Genomic DNA, 23,155 nt, shown 5'->3' on the forward strand with positions numbered 1-23,155 from the left:
ATTCATTGCAAATAGAAAAAGAAAATTATAAACAGGAAGGAAAAAATCTCAACAAGTTGCAGCTGTCAGCACACAGGCTGCAGCAGGCTGGAAGAACATTTTAAAAGGAGAGGACAGCTAACCTTTTTCATTCCCAGGCTTGGTATGGAGGTAATGTGTGGCCTCACAGCACAGGCAGTTTGGCCCCATATATCAGTCACTGGACAAGGCAGGTTTCATTCCACGCAGCTGCCTGCACCAACAGCCCCACAGCATAGCTTTTGCACCCAACCTGCTGTCAGCCCATCTCACTGTACCATACTTGCACTGGAGGGATTTTTTGTGAGGTACTGAGGAGGCCACTCCTGTTGCTGAAACAGAACAACCTGGCACTCCTACAGGCAATGAGTAGATGATTTGGTATTGGGTTAACAGAGAGGTTAAACCTGGATCTTCCTCTAGACACAGGGAGCATAATCCTGAATCGATCCAGTCAGCACACAACAGCCCTGGGAAATTGGGAGATGGGGACGCTTTTAAAAAGCAGCTCAAGCTCTGCATTGTTTTCTCCAGCAGGAGCTGGCTGGTGTGGACAGCGTTAATTGCTGGCCTTCTGTGAAAACTGTTTAAGGCCCATCCTAATGAGTCCCCGCTGGAGCAGTGGTTCAGCGGGAGCTGCAGTGCCGACTCCCTGAAGGCTCCCATGGTCCGGACAGTAGCTCCCGCCCCAGCCCGCTCCTCCCGTCCAGGTAAAGCTCTTTCCGAGCCCTGCACGCCTTCGCTGTGCTCCGGAGAAACACGGTCACGGTGCCTGCAAGAAGTTTAAAATGTAAATCAAAATCCTAAAAATGGATAAAACCACGGGCTGGTGTCCTGCAGTCGGAGGCTGCAGCTTGGACGTCCCCGGGGTGGCCACGGCAGGGGCGAACCCTTGTGCCCCCTCACTCTCGGATGCCCCGGCGGTGGGGGCGAGAGCGGGGCTGCCCCGCGGGGCCGGGGCTGGGCCGGGAGCGGGCGGCGGGGCTGGGCCGGGGCCCGCAAGGCTCCGCCCCGGCTCTTTAAGCCGCCGCGGGGCCGCGCTGGGCTGAGACGCGCCGAGCTGAGCCGAGAGTTGGGGTGAGTGCGGGCTGGCAGCGGGAGGGCGGAGGGTGCAGGGGCTGGGCCAGACCAGACCCTCTCCCGGGGCAGGGCCGGGGTTGGTGAGCGCCACTACGGGACCCGGCGCCGGTGGGAGGGGAAGCGGGGGGCGATGCTCACCCCGTCCGTGCTGCTCGGCTTGTTGTAATGATCGAGCTGCCACGCACAGGGCTTCGCCGGCTGGCCGCCGAAAAAGCCGTCCAGGATAATTGAATAGCCTGGAATTTCTCAATATCTGTCTTGGGATGGCTTGGGCTCCTTCTGTTTAGAGCTGCCGTTAACAAACGGGTTGGAAAGGACCTGGCGGCTGCCGTGGCTTGCCCGAATAACGTACTCCCCTCTTGGCTGGGTTCAAGCAGCTGCCAACAAAGCTGCAACCGACAGTCAGAATTGTTGGTGCTGGTACTGAGGTCACCTGGATGTTTAATTACTGCTCTTGAGCTCCCCAGAGGCCTGCCTGAACTAGCCAAAAAGTCTTCAGGGAGCAGGGAAGGCTTAAGGCAGCACATGAGCTCTGAATCTGCTACCTGTGGAGCTCTGGAAGGAGATCAGGGCAGTGTGAGGCTGTGGTGCCGAGAGAGTGGCTTGTGGGCAGGGGGACAGGGTTGTGCACTGTCCTGCAGCAGAGCTTCTTCAAGTCACCAGCCCTGTTCCCCCAAGGTGCCTCCTGGGCACCGCTGCCGTAAGGGCAGCTCTTGCTGTGGGGTGATTGAGAAAATATTGCCATTCTTCCCATGCAAGCTGTCATGGGAACATCATGGAGAGGCTAAATGGAAATACTTCTTGTGGAAGACAGTACGGTCACCTTGAAGTAATTACTTCAGTTCCTTTTTGTTTTTCATTTAATGAATTCTCAGAGTCCTTATCAGACAATTTGAGTCAGCTAAAGGTTGCTGCATCACCTAATATTTTGTCTCCCTTGGGAAGAAAGGGTGGAGCTGCACTCTGTGTTGCCCAATATTACATGGGAAATCTGGGGAAAAGCTGGAAACCTGATTCAGGTCCTTGGCTCTAGTGTGTATGAAAACTATTGTTTACTAACAAAATGGTTAAAATTATTTAGGTTCATGTAAATACACAAAAGAACATGAATGGGGATGGTGAGAGGAAAAGACAGAAGTACTTCTTGTACCAAATGCCATTTACATTTTGGAAAGAATACAGAGTGAAAAGGAATCTCTTCTCCATTTTTCTTTTTTTCCAGTCTGTGCATTCCTTTTCCAAAGCTTTGTGCAGCCTATATTCGCTTTAACCAAGGACGCTCTTTGCCATGATTAATGTCAGCTGCTGTGCAGTAGCACAGCCAAGCACTTGAATAAAAGAAATGGAATCTTAATTTTTAGACTCTACAGTTGTGCCAAGAATGACAAAAGCAAAGTGGGAAATGTCATAAAACTAATTTTATGAGCTCAGTCAGGGTATTAGTGCTAAACCATGGAGCAGTAATGATGCTAATCCTGTGGAAGTATTAAACAAAGGGCTATCTCAGTAATTAGTGTCAGTGTGCAAATAGCACTGCTCAGCCACTCTGAGGAAGTTTCCTAAGCTATTGCTTAGGAATGTACCTAAGATGGCCCAATTTAGGTTAATAAACTAATCTTATTTTGCCACATGCCACGAATGGCTGTCTGCTTGTCTTGGACAAAGGTCTTGTAGCAGCTACCTGGCAGCATGTCTTGGGAACCACACAACCTACCATGCATCCCTAAAACTGCTGAACTGTTGGTCATGCTGCTTGGACAGGAGGCTTGTTTTACCAAGCCATATGGGTCACGTAATTCAGCCAAAACTGCTGCTCTCAACTGTTATTTATGAGTCTGCTCTACCTTGCCTGAGGAGCACGAGGTGCCTCACTCTGCACTGAGGCCTGTCCCACACATTGCTTCAAGATCCCCTTTCTTTAAGGGGCTTTTCTCACCAAAGTGCTCCTGTCTGGATCCCTGTGGTGGAGCTTCCAGTTCCTCTTTGTCGGCCAGTGGGATGACTGGAGATTGGTAGTCTCTGCTTCTGGCTCAGAGAGATGAGTGGCAAAGCTGATACAAGGCAGCAGACTGTGGGCAGTGTGTGGATGCTGTTGTGTGTATCTTCTCCCTGTCTGGCCAGCACAGGAGAGCTTCTAGAGGTGAGTTTTCCAGAGAAATGTCAGAAGCTCCCAACAAATTCCTTCCCTCCCTCCCTTCCTGATAGTTGACCTGTACTGCAGTGCTGCTGTGGGGAGTCTGCAGGGAGGGAATGGTGGTGCTGGTGGGGTAGGGTGGCAGTGGGCAAACCCATGGTCCTCTTCCAGAAACCTTCTCTGAAATGAGGATCAGTAAGGAGCAGTGAGGGTGATGAGTCCTAAGCAGCTCCACTGGGTTAAGCTCGCTGAATCGGTAGCCCTGTCTCTGGCTGCTGTTGGCCTCTGTGCTTGCGGGAGGTGGTCCTTTGGTGGTGAGCTGCAGGAGAGCAAACCAGCATTACCCAGCAGTCACAAGTTAAGGGCAGTTCAGGGACGACTAGGAGATAAGTCCTCAACAAACACTGCAGTATTATCTCGTGGTGGTGGTGGGAGGAGGAAAGCCCCAGAAAAGCCAAAGGTGACGGGCAGTGCTTGGCTTTGGTACTTTAACCGGGACGGTTAATGGGAGGAGCAGGAGGAGCTCCCACTCAAGCTGGGTGGGAGTGGCTGGTGGTGGTGTCGGGAGTGCAGGGGAGCTGAGGAGGGGGCAGCTCAGTTTGAGATGGGACAGTCACTGCTTCTGGCTTTATGTAGGAGACTGTCGGTTCGCACAATGGGTGAGGTGCCTGTCCCTGCACACTAGCCATCTGAGCGTCCATTCCAAGTAACATGTAATGTGTGAGAGGGAGTTTTACTTCCTCTTAAAGCAGCTGTGGCTCCTTGAGCAGTTTGGTTTGGTTTATATACCTGTCTGGTAAAGGTACAGTTCATGTAATAGCAGTGAGTCCCTGGGAAGTAATCTCCCTTAAACTTCTTTGAAGTGCAGGTGTGATCTCAAAGGAGTTCAGAATGTTCCTACAGCCCTGATAAGTGGTTTTCTGGTGAGGTGAACTTTGGCTTGTACCACATCCCAAATGACAGGCCCTGCAGTAAAACAAAATGCCGTTGTTGGCACAATTGGTTTGCTTCTATCAGATGAGAGGCCCAGCATTAATGAAGCATAGAAACTGAAATTATATCTATCTAGGGGGCATTTGTTCAAGGTACAGTAAAGCCCTTGTGCATGGAACTGTAGTTTGGGCGTATCCAATTTATGTAACTTTCAAAATCCGCAGGCAGGGACAGAGGACATGTCTCGTGAAGACTGTGTCTCGGTTTTTCTTGCTGTTCAGCAGCAGCAGTCTCTGTTCCCCTTGCCAGTTCATCTGCGCTTACAAATAGCCATAGAGAGCCCACCTAAGCCTTTATGTCTGGTCTGGGATCTGAAGAGCTGGGAAGTTGAGTTGATCCCAAAAACTTCTCATGCAGTGGAAGGTCACATTTTTAAAACGGTGAACTCTCAGGGTTGTGCTCTGATACATTAACTTTGCGGATCTGGTTTAAAGGAGCCTGTTACACCAATAGTCCCGGGGCCAGGGTGGTGGAGGACACTGTATTTAACAAATCTCTCCCCTTCTCCCTTCCTTCCTGGCTGGGCACACAGAACCACCATGCCGAACTGGGGAGGTGGCAACAAATGTGGTGCCTGTGGCCGCACTGTCTACCATGCTGAGGAGGTGCAGTGTGATGGGAGGAGCTTCCACCGGTGCTGCTTCCTCTGCAGTAAGTATTCCCCTCCAAAATCTCTGCTGGCATAGCTGGGGGGATCAGAGCAGCAGGGTGCTGGTCCACAGGAGATATCCCAGGCACAGCGGGCACCCATGATGGGGATGGCAGTGGCCAGAGATGCCTTTGTTTATCACATGTTGGGCTTAATTCCTGCTTCCTCACATGCTTCCTGGGCCTGGCATCCCAAAGGGAGAGAACATCTCCTGGAGAGGTATTATCCTACCTATCCAGTGTGTAAGGAGTGGGATGCACCTCTCAGAGCACATCATGATTTTTCTCTTCCATTTGCACTCTTGCCAGCCTTTTCCTCAAGAATCTGAGGGTTCTTTAGGTTGGAAACTTAGCTTAAGTGTTGCTCATGCAGAGGAAAAAGCCCTGTGGCAGAGCTCCATTTGCACTGATCTGAGCTCAGCTGGGCCACCAGATCTCCTGGTGGTCTTGGGGCTGGCAGTAGCTGAAGGAACAGTTATCAAACTGCTGCCCTGGTGTCCTGCACAGACCAGGACACCAGCATGCTTGAGCACAGCTGAGTTGTTGATGGTTTAGCTCAGCCAAAAGCCTAAATTTTCTTGGCACAGGAGCCTGTGGTTTATTTCAGATGAAAGGAGTCCAAAGCATTATTTTCCAGTCCAACCAACAAGCCTAGCGAGGCATTGAAAACTGCTTTCTCTGCTGAAAAGACCTCTGCTTAGATGAAGGGAACAAAGGGTCCCTGTGAATCAGAAGCTCCTGCTTTGCAAACAGACAGCCTGTCTGTCTGAATCAGAGAATTTTACCTTGTTGCGAACACGAGGTACTGTTTTGCCCCACTTGCTGGTGATTAATACATATGGGCAGAGCTTGGGTCTAGGTCTCTTCATCTAAGCTGCAGTTACAACTGGCCCCCTCAAGCATGTTAGTCTGCTGCCCAATGTCAGCACGCTGTGCTGGCACTGAGAGCCTCAGCACACCTATGCTCCTTTCCCTTAGCTCTACTGTGGTCACAAAAAACAAAGATTAGATGTCTTGGCTGCCTCATTTTCAGCCTTTTATGGGAGTTACTATTAAAAGAAACCTGGAACTTGCAGTCAAACAATGGCTCTACTGTGTCTGCATATATGCTTTTCCTTAGTGCATAGTTCTGTTGGGGTTAAAGTCCGTAGACTTAACAAACATGCATTAGTTGATTTATTTATTGGATATTTTTATCTTATAAAAAGAAACTTGGAGCTAATGAATGCCATAAGCAAAGGTCCCCCAGTGTTTTGAAGACACTGAAATTCTTTTTAAACAAAAAATTCATAAGGCCATTTCTTTTTTTTCTTCCCAAATTCTTTATCACGGGCATAATGCTGTTGCAGATGGAAAGAGCATGCAGTTGGCATACAAAAGGAGGTTTAAGAAGGAAATAGTTCTCCCTTCTACTGTAACCTTGAGTAGAGTGCTTGCATTGTGCCAAAGGACAATGTAGGAATGCCAGAAAAGCACAGCCCCTCCGGTGACAGCTGTGAACCAGCCTCAGCTCAGTCCAGAAGCAGAACTGAGGCGGATGAGGGTGGGGGAACCTTGAAGGTTTGTTTTTTTTCCCCAGCCCCACCCTGGCAAAAAGGGCAGGACAGGGGTTCTTCTGTACTGATAGGCTTTTGCTTCATGCTGTATGGCATCTGTCAAGGGAAACTGCTGACTGCCCTCTCTGGATTTCTGAGCAGCCTCATTCATCAAACCACAGCAAGTTTCCAGGCTTTAAATGTCATGGCCATGAAGAGGTGGGAGGGAATACAGCCCTTTACAGAGCTAAGCATAATTCACGAATTCAAAAGGCAACTTGCTCCCTCTAATCTCTGGTGGTCCCACAGCCCAGTGAGAAGAATTGTGGACAGGGAAACCCATAACATCACTTCTCACTTGATTTTTGGCTTACTATGTGTGCTGATGGAAACTGCCTTAAGGCAGTTTAACTCTTTTTTTCCTCCAGTGGTCTGCCGGAAAAACTTGGACAGCACAACTGTAGCGATTCATGATGCTGAAGTTTACTGCAAATCTTGCTATGGGAAAAAGTATGGCCCAAAAGGTTATGGATATGGCCAAGGAGCAGGAACACTGAACATGGACAGGGGAGAGCGACTAGGCATCAAGCCTGAGAGGTGAGTGAACTGAGTTCAGAGGCGCCCTTGTCCTTTAGTACTGTTTTCAGGAGTCTTTCAAGCTGGATTTTGTTTAGTTCATGTTGTTTGGAATTGGAATGCTGCAAAATACACCAGTCTAGCTCAATGCGGGGCATTTAACCTGTGCTACACAAAGCTCCCACTGGTGACTATGTGAGTAGGAACAGTACAAGCAGCAGTTAGTGCAGGCAAGGATGCACTAATCCTATGCATGAGCTATAGGGGACTGGATTATGGAGCTGCTGATTGCTCTACATGAGCCCACAGAGGTGACTCCCAGTGTCGAGGCACTCTCCTAAATAAGCTGGAAATGCGAATGTTCAGCATTGGACATGGATTTGGACAGCTGGGAATCTGGGGCTACAAGAAGAATGAATTTTTAACTGGCAAATGAAGAACCATTTGTGCTTAATGGCAGCCAAAGTCCAAAGGCCCATTAAATAGTAAACATTCCTAGTCTGATTAAGTTCTTGCTGTAAAGCAAAGCATGTGAAAAGAAGCTGAGGTATGCCTGACAACTTGCTTCATGCAAGTTCCCAAATTATTGCTTAGTGTTTATATGATGCATGCTCACCAGCCAGGTTCAGTGATCCATTCAGGTTCCAGATTATGATCAGTAGACAGAAATTTAACAGAATTATTTGTAGCTTACTATGTGAAAAATCCATGTCCTAATACAGAATTCAGCACTTCTAGATAAGCGAAAAGGGGAAGGTTCCTCAGAAAACTAGCCTTTACAGGAGCTTCTTTTTATCCTTTGAAACATGGCCATCCTCTTTTTGTTGTTGTGGTTTTGGCTTTTCTTCCCACCAGGTGTAATTGGATAGCCTTGCTGCTGACTTACTCCTCCTGTTTTGCAAAAGTACTGTAGCATGTGTTGGATGCTGCAACACGTATTTGTGTAGCTAAAAAGAGCAAGAGGTCATTTAGTAAAAGAGTAGAGACAACACATGTCCTGTTTCTTTCAGCACACCTTCTCCTCACCGGCCCACTACAAATCCAAACCCTTCAAAGTTTGCTCAGAAGTTTGGAGGGGCAGAGAAATGCTCAAGGTGTGGTGATTCTGTTTATGCAGCAGAGAAAGTAATAGGAGCTGGAAAGGTAAGGAACTGCATGTGCTGTTTTGTACCTGCTGCATGGACTTAAAAGTGAGCAAGGTGTGTTATGTGGGTCCCAGTAGGGAACCAACTGCAGGGCCGTTACCTTAAAATCACATTTCTTACCATTGGAAACAGTCAAATCAATCAACTTCATGGAACAAAAAGCACTTGAAATGCAGGTTGATGAGTGATCACCTTAGATTTCAAAGGTGAAGATTCAATATCATCTCATGCCAGACTTGAAGCAGACTGCAGAAGCCCTCTCCCTGAGAAGAGGGAACAGTCCTGTGGGGTGTGCAGCTTCTGAAGGAGGCTGAATGTTTCAGCAGAAAGGGAATGTTCTCTGAAAATACCATGTAAAACCATGTGTCAGGCTGCCAGCTGTCTGACTCACTCGCTACAGAGAGCCAAGATCTGCTCTGAATTGATCAGAGCAAGCCCAAACCTTTCAAAATGCTGCTCTGAGCAGGATGCTGTGTGGAATTTGAGGCTTTGGGCTACTCAGAACTGCAGATGCTCTTGTCTGCTACTGGTGCACTTCAACTGGTTTCTATTTTACTAGTCATATAAAAACAACACTGATGCAGATATTTCCAGTTAATATGGTTTTTTTACCAATTCAGATATCATGTGTATTTATACTATCTTTCTGCTTTTTATTTTTTCCCTAGCCATGGCACAAAAACTGCTTCCGATGTGCCAAGTGCGGAAAAAGCCTAGAATCTACAACCCTAACTGAAAAAGAGGGAGAAATCTATTGTAAAGGTGAGGAAAGAAACAAAGGTCACTTGTTTATGGTTCAAGGTAATATGTTACAGGGCTGGATTGTTAGTTTAGTCCTGGTATAAGAAACTTTCAGGCTCATGGCAAGATGGAAGTGCTCTGTAAGTCATAGGAATAGAGCTGAAAAATGAAATAAATATTACTGAAGCTGCTGATGCTGACATCTGCATCAAGCAAAACATCCCATACTGAGGGATGCAGCAGCCTGTGCCCTGTGCCTGGGTCAGAGAGCAGATCAGAGTAAGGAGACAAGCCAGCAAGCATCCTGCCATGCCTTCTTGCATGATATTGTGGATATAAACTCGATATGTGATATTAGATACTGTGGTTTGATGACAACAAATGCCTTAACAGATAAAGAGCACAGAACCAATATGTGAGTTACCTTCACAGAGCGGGATGGAAGCTACATGGACCAAACAGGCCTGGCTACTGAGTTCAGTCAGGGCAGTTAATGCAGTTTAACAAAATGTTTTTAAGTGTTGCGTGACTATGAGGAAGCAGCTGAGGGCTTAGCCTAGACAGCACTGTTCTTAATTAATGTGCCAGAAGACTCAGCTACTACATGTTCATCTTTCTTGCAGGTTGTTATGCAAAGAACTTTGGCCCCAAGGGATTTGGGTATGGCCAGGGAGCGGGTGCCCTTGTTCACGCCCAGTGAGGGGCCTAAAAACCCCTTATGGCTCTGCTGAGATCCTGCTAGAAGGAACAAGAGGGTTTCCTAACTGTTACTAACTACTGTGAAACAGATACTAGTTACTGTAGTGCTTGGGTATACATTCTGAAGATGATTTTAAAAAACCCCACAAACACTGCTTTTTTCCTTGCTTTGTGTATCACACTGTAACACTTTTAATACTGAGTATCAATTCAATAAAGCTTTGCTTGTTGATATATCCTAAAGCCGAGTGTTGCTTGCTTTGTCAGCAATGAAGGTGAGGGGAGTGTTGCTGGGGCAGCTCAGGGGTGGAGATACGATGCTTACAGACTTGGTGCAGACCTTTGCTGAAAGCTGGACATACAGAGTAGGGGTCGTGGTCTTCAGAGGTGAATGCCTGTCCTCCAGTATCACACCATTATATATGCACATGCAAGGCAACGAGCTGCTCACTGCACAGTAGTAAATCTTAATCTACTGCTCTGTACAGTGACATAGCTCTGAAAGTGATAGATAATGGGTAGCTGCATGCCTAAACTGCTGCCTGTCTCTGCCGCAGTCTCTAGTAAATGAAAAACAAACCATTTGCACCATAATATTCTGTGGGGTTGCATGTACTTCAGTATTGAGGTGCTATTATGCACTTAATATTCCACCAAGACAGCTGCAGATTAATACCATCCATCCTCAGCAGCTGGCCAAACTCTGGACTATCATATCCGACTTGGGTCTAAGAGCAACTTTTGACCTTTCCTTGGTAGTGCTAGGACTCCTAGCTCCCTGAAATGGTGGAGGGTTTTGGCCTCTTGAAGACAAAATGTGACTCAGTTCACAGAGAGGGAAAGATCAGAACTGGAAAAGACAGGCAGAAGCAGCACACATTTCAGGTGGGAGTTAGGAAGCAAGCAACGGCACAGCCTAGGAAACCTGGGCAGAAACCTTTGGCCCTGCTACTCATACTGCAGGCATTGCTTTCATAGCAAAACCATCTGATTTTACTTAAAGACAGCTAATGGGAGGTCAAGGCACTGAACTCTAATCAAACCATAATGAGGATGCAGAGGGCAGGCTTCTTCCCAAGTAAAACAAACCCAAGAACCAGCTTTCAAGTCATCAGGAGCCCACCCATACCTCCCAAGCACAGCAACTGTTCTGATGGAGCACTGCAAATCTTAAATGGAGACCTTCAGCACAGAAGGCAAAATGTCTTTTTTTTTTTTTAAAAGTACCTTCCCTGGTGTTTACCAGACAAGCCAAAAGGGTGGTCATCAGAGGTGAGCCTGGACACAGCCTCACCAGGAACATTGCTTGGGGAAGGGGAGAACAGCACCAACAATTCTCAATGTCAACACTGAAACCACACTCAGCAGAAAACAGACTTTTTTCTCCCCTTTAGGTGTGCTCTTAAGTCCTAGCCTTATACTTTAATATATGTTCCTGATAATAAATATCTTGGTTAAATTCCAACTTGGACTGTTACCTTGTTTCTACTCAAACAGCATGGACCAGAAGAGTCAGGGTAGTCGGTAGTCTGTCTCTTGTAAGTGCCACCCAGAAGCACACATCTTGGTTACACCTCCTAGCCTTACGTGGATGTCTCTTTTACCCTTAGAATACCTCAAATGTCACTAAATACATACCTCTGGCCACCTGAAACATTCCCTAGATGGAATTCTCCCTTAAGAAACATTACCTTGCCAGCATGCTTTGCTCAAAAGACAGGAATATCTAATTAGTGAATGGTAACTTTAACTGGTAGTACAAAGGTATACTTTACCAAAATCCAGTGTAGTAGCTCACAGGATCTCACATCTGCACAGAACTCGGTGCATGCTATCTGCAAGACACCTGTATGTCTTTCAGAAAGACTTTACTAAAATAAGCTGCAAGACGACAGCTATTTTTTCATGGTATGGCTTCTGAAACTGGGCAGAAACAACACTGTATGAAATCACATTCCAAGTCAAGACAAACACTGCATCTAAGAGTCAATATTTATTTGATTAATAACTTACAAAATTTAACAGATTTAATTTATGTAAGGAGAGCTAATTTATTAAACATTTTACAGATTTTTTTTTTTTTGTTCACAATGTAATACACATCAAGATCTTGACAGTATTAAAATAATACTTGGCACAGTTATAAATAAAGAATATACAAAAGAATCCATAGCTTAAAATGTAGTGATGCTGTTTTACACATTATTTGAAAAAAAAAATCTGGTGGACATCAAAGAATACAAAAACCTGCAAAGAAACAGCACATGTTTAGGGCCAAGACAAAATTCCTATTTATTCTACCTATGTCAGATTAACTTGGTCTGATCTGCTGTTGGTCTGGATCAACTTTGTTAAGTTTCAGAAGCAATGCAGTTTTGGTTCAACAAGTGAATTTTAAGTTTGATAACTTGACAGAAAAATGCATAGTTGGCTCCGCCCTGCTTGCTTTACGATTTCACAAACAATTCAGTGTTACTCAAGACAAGTTCTATTTTGCACTGGAAACATCATACATCCCAAATCCATATATGCATGTTACTTTTCACAATTACCTACTATTGTTCAGATTCTGCAGGTCTCAACAAAACTGTCACCAGAGAGCTACTGACAAGTAAATAGTGCAGAACTCGCAATGTGCTTCCAAAGATCACCTCTTCTTTTAAAACATATTTGACATGGAGTGCATGACACAATTCATGGCAGTTAATGCTACTGGGCAACTAAAACCAAAGCTTGTATCATGTACTGAACTGCTCTCCTGGTGGCTAGGCAATATTTAATAAAGTGTATTGAAACTCCTAAAGTCAACCAACCCCCAACAGAAATGTGGAAATAAAGAATAAAAAAAGAACAAATATATAGAAGATCATTGGTGATTTAAAGAAACTACACTGTAAAGTCTTCATGCTTTTTTCTGATTAGGAAAAAATATGAATAACTGAAGTCAACTGTTTTCACTGAAATAGAACATGTTCTTCGTTAGGATTACAAATTTTGTCTGACAACAATAGCAAAAGCTTCTTGCCACCCCTATACCCAAACCTCTCCTGTTAAAACTGTGTCCAAGAATGATGTTGATTTTTCCAGTATTAAACATTCAAGTACTCTAATGCTGCACTTCTGTAAATCCTGATATCTGGTACTTGCAAACTAAGTGTGTGTCTTGAGATCAATGAACAACTACAGAAAAAATGTTTACTTGCAAATACTGAACATCAACTATTTACAGTTTCACTGCTTCTCTTACTAAGGCAAGGGCCGGGAATACCACTAGATTGCTTTATTACCTGTAATCTGCATATTACAGAAAACGCTAATTTTGCCAAGCATCAAACATGCAGTGAATTTGCAGGGCATAATGCCTATTAACAGCAATATTGAACATCACTAAAAGCTCATTAGATATCTTCCTACACTTTTTTGGTTGAATAAAATGAAAATGAGCAGCTTTAAATACACTAAACACACACTCACAGAGAGAAAACTATTTGATAAATTATTTATATACAGATACACATTCTTTACACTGGTCTCAGACATCTGTTTTCAGGTCCCTCCCCAAACTCCCCTCACAGGTTCCTCGAACCACTGGGTTGCTACAGCACTTATAAGAGAACTAACCTGATTCTCAGTCTCTGTCTCTCTGTAAACAATAGTTAAGGAAGCAGTGAACAATTCACTATGAGTATATGAAAACACCATAACAAAAATCAGTGCATCACATTCAGGAAAAGCCCCTTTGGAATGCAATTTCAGATCATTCCTTACCTTCCAAACCTATCTGTAGCATGAGAACTTAAAAATAGAAATTAAGAGTGATTTCCATGTGCCAGTACACCATCTTCTTCAGAATGCTGGTTTGCATTTTCTGTGCGTGTGTGCAATTATGGGGATTCTTAATTTATTTTTTTTTAAAGCTTGGTTTCTGTTATTTCACATCCAAACGAAGTAAGCATTTCAGGCTACTTTGGGTTCTTCTTCTGCAGTTGCATTCAATTTAAAACTACCTTGTATTTTTATAACTGAGACTTTTGCTTTCACATCTGTGGTATCCTCCATGCAATTTCTCTTCCAACACGTCTCCAAATACACTACACTGTACTGTGTGAGGACCAAACGTAACACTAAAACGTTGCTAGTTTGTAAGTTGCTCATACAATTACTTCAAAGATAATGATTTCTTCCCCACTTTTTTTCCCTGAACATTATATACTGTAAACTAATTTTACAGGTGTATCATGCATTTAAGCAGGGCTTTAACTTTGACAGAAAAGCTTTCCTTATTGGCACAGTTGTTTATTTCAGACTACATTATTTCAGAACAGGGTTAATACAAGTATTTAGTTTTACCACTAGCCGGTGGCAAAAACAATCACCAAAAAAAGTGGGCAATATATTTTTTCTCAACATTACCTGACGTGCCCTACTGCTATAACTTTACATGTTACAGGAGATCCCCACCATACAATGTTTTTAACAGTACTAAAAAGCACATTTTTCAATGTACATCATACTACAGAAAATCTGTATTAAAAAAAAAATCACATTACAGGAACTACAACATAGCGATCAGTGAACTCTGTAAAATGAAATTTAGTTTTATATTCTAGATTCTTGTTTCAGTGGAATTATTGATATTGGGATACAAATTTTTTTGCTCAGCACAACATAACTACTTATGTCAATACTTCAATAATCTCATGCTCCATTGTGAAAGACCTTAAATAAAAAACCCAACAACAAATACTGTGAATATGCTGTCATGAATAATTCTCATGTTATGAACTGTTAAAATCCCTTTTTGATCTTCCTCCTCTTCCATATCAGGTTTGGCAGTTTATTCTGTCCATTTTTACTTCTGTTAATAAAATTCTGATGAAGAGAAGGTACCTTTATGATTCATCATCAGCCCTACACATAGCATGCTACTCTTCAAGGGATGCGGATTCGAGAGAGAGAGAATATTTTTCAGGCACCACTCAGTATGATATGCGCACAGGATGAAGGTGGTGCTACACTAGCTGGTAGCCTGATCCTGAAGTTTGGTCATATTCTATTGTATACTGCCTTGTCCAGTCCACAATAACAGGCCGAAAAAGACCACAGCATCTGAATTCAAAGAAGTCTATAATGTTCCTTATACATCCATGGCTAAAAACAAAACAAAAATACAAGTCAGTAAGCAATATCATGGTTCATCTAAGAAAGGACAATATCTTTTGCCTACCTACAAATTTGATTATTCACCCTTTAAGTTCTTAAATTCAGAAAACCATTTCAGTTCAGAATCATCTTTATTGATGAGCAAGTTCTGAAACAAGAAGTAGTCACCAGACTGGTTAATGTTTGATGGTTGAACATAATCAAGACACCAACTTTCTTTCACTATCTACCAAAACTGTATGGAGAAATGTAACATGTTATTAGCAGTACACCATCATGTAGCACAGCATGGTAATTCAGATCCCTAAGAGGAAAGACAAAACAGCATGAAGTAATGTCTTCCTAGAATAATTTCCATCTTTATTAATATCTATTTTTGCATACATACTGGTTCACCAGCTGCAGGTCTAGGATCAACCAAGTCCCTTGACAACACAAAATTAAGGAAGCATTATCTGAATTAAATGAACTATTCAAGCACTTTCTGTGGCTGAATGAATTGTCAAATATTTAGGAAACCTATATAAAAATTCCAACACGTTGGGGGTTTTTCACTTAAACATGGGCTGAATAGATCACAGTTTTCTGGAAGAGAAGCTCATGTTATGACATATGCAAGAGCAGGTCTAAGCAAAGAGGAGATGACAACTATTTGATGTTGTGACAGGTAATGCCAAGTCAGTTATTTTGGATATCTGGTGTTATTTTCAGGAGCCATTTTTATAATAGCAGCTATTTCAGTGAAAATGGTTTGTGAATGTGACATTAATTTGGGGATCAAATCAGCAGTTTTTTCCAACCCTGTGCACCACCTTGTGCTCTTCAGGAAAAATAACTATCCAGTTTTGCTACAACTCTAATCTGTAGGAACACTGCAACCACACAGAGATGCTTGTCTGTTTCTTACTACAAGTTTTGTATGAAGAGATATTATAAAAAAAAGATTTATTATTTATTATTTCTAGCACAGAAATCCATCTGCAACATAACAGAATCACAGAATGGGTCAGGTTGAAAGGGACCACAGTCAGTCATCTGGTCCAAACTCCCTGCTCAAGCAGGGTCATTCTAGAGCACATTGCACGGGACTGCATGAATCCATGCTGACTATCCTGATCACAGCTCCTATCTCCTTTTCCCCAGGTGGCACCTGAAAGACCATTGGTTCCCACAGGAGACATAGCATATACAGCAGGATGGCACGTGCTTCTGTCTTTCCCAGCTCCTTTTGTAACATGCTCTCAACCCACCAATATACCAGTTTCATGCCTTCATTTATTTCCTGCTCCATGTCTCTGTATTCCCATCCCAGCGCTACTTCACCTCTGAGCCCCACTCTTTCCTCTTGCACCCTCACCCCTACAGAAATTAGAATCCAAACCTACCCTTTTACCTACAGCCCAAAAGCCCATGTCTCACCTATGCAACACCCACTTCAGTTCCTGGGGCATCCTGCTCCAAATAGCTTTGCCCATGCTCTTCCTCTTGAACAGGAAGAAAGTGAAGCCTCTTTTCTCACAGAAAAGAGAGAATGGGGAGCAAACTCAACAGCACATTAAGTATTAATCAGGAGAAAGTGCCCAGTGCGGAAGTGAAGATCCAGGTCAACATCAACATGCTGCAGTAAGCAATCACCTTTGGTCTGAGCATTTGCTTTATAAAAAGGATATTTACTTCCCCATAAACTCTACAGCAAAATACAACCACATTCTTTTCTGTGTTTATGCATCTCTACACTACAAAACATTTATCACTTCCTTTAACTGGAGAGAATGTGTTACTGTAAAAACAGCTAGATTCAGCACTCCAGGTAGAGAAAATACTCTAAAAGTATTTAGCTGTATTCTGTTTCAACAAGCAGCACAATTCAAGTGTATGTAAGGCTACACATAAGAAATGTGTCATAATAAAGTGTATCCGCTTTAAAACTTACTTGAATGGGCTTTCAATAGATGTGGTTGTAACTTTAAAGTGCTTGTATCTTCTTGCATTCATTCTTTCATTTGTTGTGATACCCAAGCAAGATATCTGAAGACAGGAAGAATAAGTAATTTAGCTCACATAAAAACATGCAACCAAGTCCTGCATGAGCCAGATTACAAAAGAACTAAATTTACTAGTTTAAATTCTTTCTTCTGAAGCAGGAATTTTTGACTGGGGAAATTATTAGGTCCAAATGTGACACATAAAATTTTGAAATTGATATACGTTGTACGTGATGAATATTATAGAAAAAGCAGGACAAAAATTTACTGAAAAGTTTTACCTAAGTCTTAGAGGATAATTTCTATTTCTAGGACCTCTGGAAAGATTAAATCTCATGGTTCATTAATGACAAGACAAACTGAAAGTCTTTCATGTCATACTTGAAGGCTTGGAGTATGACTTCTCTTAGAAAGCATAAAGAAAATTTGAGTTTGGTACAGTAATGTGGCCTCAAGTCACACTGAGGCAGTGCAAGAAATTATTGCATTTTCTTTGAAGCTACCACTCTCTTTCTGCTAATGACATACAGCATTATTCCAAGCTGGCTCCACAGATCTTAACCTCTATTATTCTTTATTGCCTTTCTCTGGTCTGTTTTACCTTTTCGTCATTCTGAGAATGGAAGGCAGGAGGCAGGTAGAAAAAAGAAAGCCCAAGTGAATGAGAAGTGAATGATGCCTAAGATCGAGAGAACAGATGCTTGCCTACAAGAGCAAGGCTGAGAGACCAAACACTTGGTCTTGCACAATGCACAAGAAAATTTAAATGACAGAACTATTTCATATTCTTATGTCACTCCCAAGGCTCAGCATTACAAGTGAAGTGCTCTTCCATACCTGATACATCTGACACATGAGTAACACAGCCACCCACATGAAGTGAAACACACTGTTTAGAAACATCCAAAACATCCATGGAGAACAGGTAGCAATCTGTGTAACATAGGTCCAAAATCCATCCTTTGTGTAACTTGTCTCACAGTGGAAACCCCAGTCTAGAGAGAAAAAGTGTCAAAAAATATACAGGAGATTTAAGGTATGTTTATTGTATATCAACATAATGCTCACATTAGAATGTGATAAATTAAATAAGAAAATAACAATGTGCCAAAATAGTTTTACTTGCTCTCTTTTCCTTTCCCAACTCCTTGAACACATGCCATATGCACATACTTGGTTGTTATGAATTAAAAAAAAAGATCTCGGACAAGGAAAACATCATCATCTAAATTAAAACACCCAATATAGTCAAATATTAAAGTGCAGTTCAATTACAGAGTAAAAATATCCACCACTCTGATAAGGCAAAAATTTGTAAAAATCCCTACAAGGAGATGAAGGATTTAGAAGCAATTTAAAAACCAAAACAAAACATCATATTTACTCACAAGAGATACATCCATAAATCATCCAGCAGATCATAAAAAGCAAGAAGAACAGGTATCCCATAAAATAGCGATGGTTCCCTGCTCCTAAAGTTGTACAACAGGGATCAAATTACTATACTTTCAACAGAAAGACAAGAAAATTTCATTACTTGCTTAGAAGTACTGCTTATTTTATACACAGAAACATTATTCTCCAATATTAAGCCCATATAACTTCAAGACAGTGAAATTAGCTGGCGTATGGTGTTTTTTATTTACTTCTCAGACAACAAAGTAATGTTTCTTCAATTTTCTTCAATTTCCATCACATTACAACTGCAATTCACTAATTCATTTGTAACCTCTTCCATGAACTAATAAAATTTTTGATAGAAATATTTAGAACAATGTTGGTGTCAGCTGTTGCACAGCCCTCAAAAGCCAGGAATTACACATCAAAATATTATTTAAAAGCCATTAAAAAATCGTCAGACTTCAGAGTCCACTTTCTTAAAAGAAACAGAAATACGAACAAATACATAAGCTTCCTTGTATATTTGTTAATAAGCTAACTTACACCTTAGGTTTTACCTGCTTCATGAAGCTAGCTAAAAATAAAGTATCTAGCAGAACTTGTAAAATAGATACATGTCACTGAACAGATGAGGCCTAAGAACCTGGCTATAATAATGAATAAAAACTACTCTGCTTTAGACAATTTAAATGCAAGAAAATTCAGTTACTAAAAGACTGATCTATTTTTAACATTAACAGAGCTAAAATAAGCTTCTTATGTGAGTACATCATAATACTGAAGTACTCAGCCTTCCTTCTGGATGTAAAATATGTCCAGTGTTGCAACCTTCCAACAGCTCCAGGCTGTAAACTAAACCCACAGAGATGATAATGACTACAAAAGACTTGGCTGTCATCATCTACCACAGCATTTACTTCTTCATTATGTCAAATGTTTTCCCTGCTAAAACAAGAGCATCCTCTGGAGGCAGAAAATAATCAAGTGCTTTTAGCAAGTGAGCTGAAAGATTGTATAAATAAGAGATGAGGAAAAACACACATACAACCCAAGCTAGACTAAACACGACATTTCCTTGAAAATCAAACAAGTTCCTGCAGACATAAAATTATGTTGTAACATTGCCTTAATCACCTAAGGGCATATGAGAAAGTGCTGGGAACATCCCTGAGGTATCATTTTCATTTGCATTCTAAATTTCAGAACTGTTAAGTTTCATAAAAGACATTTTTTTAAAAACATAGAAGTTAAACAGTGACCTAGAAGTCCATCTGAGAGGCAACTGATGCAATGTTTCTTTTAGCACATCTTCAATGATACCAGGCCAAATTCTGCCTAACAGGAAATCCATATGTGTGGGGTAAAAACATAGGTGTAGCATTTAAAACTGTAAATGAAACAGGTACAATCTTTATCACAGTTAAAAAAAAAAAAGTCTTCAGAAAAAGAAAGCAGAGAAACTGTATTTTTGAATAAGACTGGACAAAACACAGCACTATGCTCTACAGTTTCATCCTGGACTGGCAGGAACAGTGAGTTATTCTCCATATTTAAAACAATGCTGTAAGAATTTTTGTTAATTTATTTTATATGCTTGTGCTTATACATAAGTAATAACATAAAATAAAGATAACTGATTTCTTACTGATGGAGTTATACGGGAGGATTTAGACAGTTTGCTAATTTCATAATTTTTCCAACTTTTAACTCCTTACAGGAGGGGAAAGTGATCATTTTTCTAAACCATGCAACAATTTCTCAGGTACACAAGAACCTAACTTCTGAGTCACTGCTATCAGAAAAATAATTCAGTACAATGTCAGCATATATTGTGACGTGTATTAAAATTTGGCTCTAGAGATTTTCATGTTACTATTTGAAAACTACATTTCTGCTGCAAGTCTGAAGTTTGTGTTTGAAATGCAACTGCAAGTTTAATAAAGTTTGTTATTTTTAATTTTAAAAAAACTGTAAAAAAAATGCTATTTTGATACTTTATTAAAAAAATAAATATAATCACTTGTAGAGACTTGCTTGCTGTATTTTTAACTATAATTCTGCAGGTATGAGGAAAATAACTTGCCCCAGTTGCCAATTTATTTATTTTTCAAATAGTCTGCACTTTTTGTCACCCTCTTCAGAATGGTAAAAATATTCTAAGTCTCTTTATGTGCGAAGTTTTATCCCCAAAGGATTTATTTTAGAGTGTCTGTAAACACTCTTACAAGACTTCTCAATCCTATCTTTAGCAACATTCTTATCTTTCTAACACATTCCACATGCATCCAAATTCCACCTTCCAGAAAGGCATGATTCATGTTTCCCTTTTTGGTAAACATATCACGAATGCTGTTTTAAGAATGGATTCTATTTTGCAATCCTATGCTCAGTGTGACCATGTACCAATCTGAGAGACAGAGAAGCCATATAAGGTTGTTCAGACCATCACTCCCTCCAGTTCAGCTCCACCTCCCATACTGTGATTCCTAATGCTTTTTTCCCAGCATACTTTCAAGGGCCCCAATGTTTATTTTTACCTCCAGTTACCCCATTCACACCACTATAAGACAGATTCTGCTTTTCCATCATCACTGTTATTTAAAAACCATTTCCTCCACCTAACCTAATCTCATTACTCACATACTTTTATGACACAAAAACTAAGGTCTTTCCTCCCCCATTTGTTTTTTGGTTTTCCGGTTATTGATAAAAATACTGATTCTGTCACACTGACATGTATTCCTCAGCGCTCTTGCAAAACAAACTATGACTAAAGTGTCTCCAAAACCTGAGCCCATGCTCCCCTGCCTGTTTAAATTAAAAATGTCTTAGTTCTTCATTGTTAAACATCTAAAATATAAATCACAAGTATCTCAAGTAGTAACATCTGTAGGAAAAATAAAATAGAAGGGGATGATATAAGTTGATCACAATGAGACTTTAGGAATGTTCTATTAAAATTCAAATGCCAGGACTGACTGCTTTACTCTTGATTTTCAGGTTAAACTACTCTGATTATGCCTTATCATATCTACTGGAAAGACTGTAATAAAGCATGTCAGCATGCCAGCTGTCAGTGAAGCCAGGTCCTAATTCCTCCCTAAGATTAAAGTTACCTCAGCCTGTGTCCTAAAAAATTAAGCCAGTGAAGCAAGATGCACTCATTTCCTAACTGTGAAGTCTTCAGTGCTCCTTGCATAAATAATGGCTTTCAAATAAGTTTCTTAAAACTGACAGGGAATAGCAGCATTTAGAGACTTTATTCCTGTTCTATATCCATTCCTTCCATAATCACTGGGGAGAATAAAAGACAACCTGGATGGTCAAAAAGAGGAGAATACCTCAATAGGAAGTCATTCTGTATCTAATTGCCATAATCATGACATTTTTCAATACATATACTTTCCCATTAAATTACTGAATTTTATTGGTGAAAATGAAAATCTTCTCTCTTATGTAATGGATAATAGTTGTGGAATTGGCACGTGCCTTTTCAGCAGTTAAGCTTTGCATCTTTTCATTACTAGAGCTTATGTTAATAAAAGTACATATACAGGAAACTGAATTAGACACAGAACAATTTTAAGGAAAGACAATACAAATCAGAATAAAGCAGAAAACCACACACAGAAAAAGAATTAAGCTCAATACTGAAAATTTTCTTCTTCTACCTAAAGTCCTCGACTGCTTTTCTCAAGACTTTGGCAGAAGCCAAGTCACTTGCACTGTGAAATGAGAAGAGACAAAACCTTGCACAGTATTTTAGCAAATTACTCACCTACGCAGTTACCCACCCATGGGCAGTGGTGATCAAACTTTGCTATACATCGATTGCAAACACCACAGTGTTTGGACCTCACTGGCTTCCGTATCTGCAATAGTTATTGACACTTGTTTAGAAAAGCAAATTACCCTAATATACTTGAAACAGAAAAACCCCAAACCCTCAATTTAAATGTAAATTGATTCGCTATTGTTAATTCCTTAGAGAACTTCAAACTTGATGCTAATTCTTAAAGCAATCCCAGCTATTAAACTTAATGTATACATTGTTTAACACAAACATCTTTACAACCACGCTGAAATGATTTTCACACTGTTTTGTTACACAAAGGATTATTTTCTCCATACAAAGTTCTTCTATCACCCCCAGCTATTGAGCTTTGTATAGCAACCAGCTTCATTTCAGCTTTTTAACAATGAAAATACGGAATGAGCTTGAGTTCCATGATTCTGTCAGTATCATTTTTTAACTGAGCTCTATTATAAATTCTTCAGGTTATTTTCTAAAGACAGAAATACAACTCAACAAGCAGAACTAGGTGGAATTTAAAATGCTAAATTACTCTCAACAATTTTTCTTGAAAGGTTATGTTTTGAAATAAGTGGTCTTATATATATATGTATATATATATACACCACCTCCATCCATCTATCTATATATGTATGTACACACATAGTTTTTAAGGCGTCAAATCTGTATATAATTTACCAGCTTCAAAACTAGGAATATTAATATCACTCATGTTCTATATAGGTCAGAGCTTTGCGGTGTAACACTGATAATCTTGAGAATTTTATATTTACTAGTTAACTTCCAAAGAAGAAACATATTACATTTCCTTATGAAAATTAAGATTTTTTTTCCCCCTCCTGACTACTGCCAAATAGAGAAATGCACCTAATTTTTGAACAAAGTATTTTATTAGAAGCACAACATAATTTTTGCTGTGAGTTACAGAGGCAGTGGAATGTCACCTGTGATTTTCATAACTTGTTAGGTGTATAACCAAACATCTTAGTAGACATATTGGATACTTAGATTTTGATACTGGCAAGTTATTTCCACAGTGATCTTTTTTTTCCTCTTACTGTTGCATTTTTTTTGTGTACAGACATATATTATTTATTGAAAACACAAATTAAACATTACAAATAAATCCTGCCCTTGAAACTGCATTATTAAGGCCAAATATGTGCCCATTATTGGAAGATTAATTTTGGCTTAGCATTAAAGAAAAAAAATAATAGTAAGTG

The 23,155-nt window shown here is 41.1% G+C and overlaps 2 protein-coding genes across 3 annotated transcripts in view; one reads left to right on the forward strand and one right to left on the reverse strand.

Annotated features, from left to right (window-relative positions):
• Window positions 1–1,034: 1,034 nt before the first annotated feature.
• On the forward strand, window positions 1,035–9,812 carry CSRP2 (cysteine and glycine rich protein 2). The gene is made up of 6 exons (XM_027655872.1): window positions 1,035–1,095; window positions 4,758–4,876; window positions 6,837–7,005; window positions 7,995–8,127; window positions 8,798–8,891; window positions 9,494–9,812. The coding sequence occupies exons 2-6, from the start codon at window positions 4,765–4,767 to the stop codon at window positions 9,568–9,570; spliced, it is 585 nt and encodes a 194-aa protein (XP_027511673.1). The 5' UTR covers window positions 1,035–1,095; window positions 4,758–4,764; the 3' UTR covers window positions 9,571–9,812.
• Window positions 9,813–11,543: 1,731 nt separating this feature from the next.
• Window positions 11,544–23,155, reverse strand: part of ZDHHC17 (zinc finger DHHC-type containing 17) — a 70,388-nt gene continuing 58,776 nt past the window's right edge. Inside the window, exons 13-17 of one of the 2 annotated variants that reach the window (XM_027655847.1) lie at window positions 21,897–21,990; window positions 18,106–18,189; window positions 17,555–17,712; window positions 16,666–16,760; window positions 11,544–14,720 (exon numbers count right to left, since the gene is read on the reverse strand). In XM_027655847.1, the coding sequence (XP_027511648.1) occupies window positions 14,582–14,720; window positions 16,666–16,760; window positions 17,555–17,712; window positions 18,106–18,189; window positions 21,897–21,990 (570 nt within the window). In that variant the 3' untranslated portion in view covers window positions 11,544–14,581. The remainder of the gene's footprint in view (window positions 14,721–16,665; window positions 16,761–17,554; window positions 17,713–18,105; window positions 18,190–21,896; window positions 21,991–23,155) is intronic. The other variant, XM_027655857.1, reaches the window with a different exon arrangement.

The sequence above is a fragment of the Corapipo altera genome, unplaced genomic scaffold (genome assembly GCF_003945725.1).
Source record: "Corapipo altera isolate COAL_440 unplaced genomic scaffold, ASM394572v1 1, whole genome shotgun sequence".
Lineage (NCBI taxonomy): Eukaryota > Metazoa > Chordata > Aves > Passeriformes > Pipridae > Corapipo > Corapipo altera.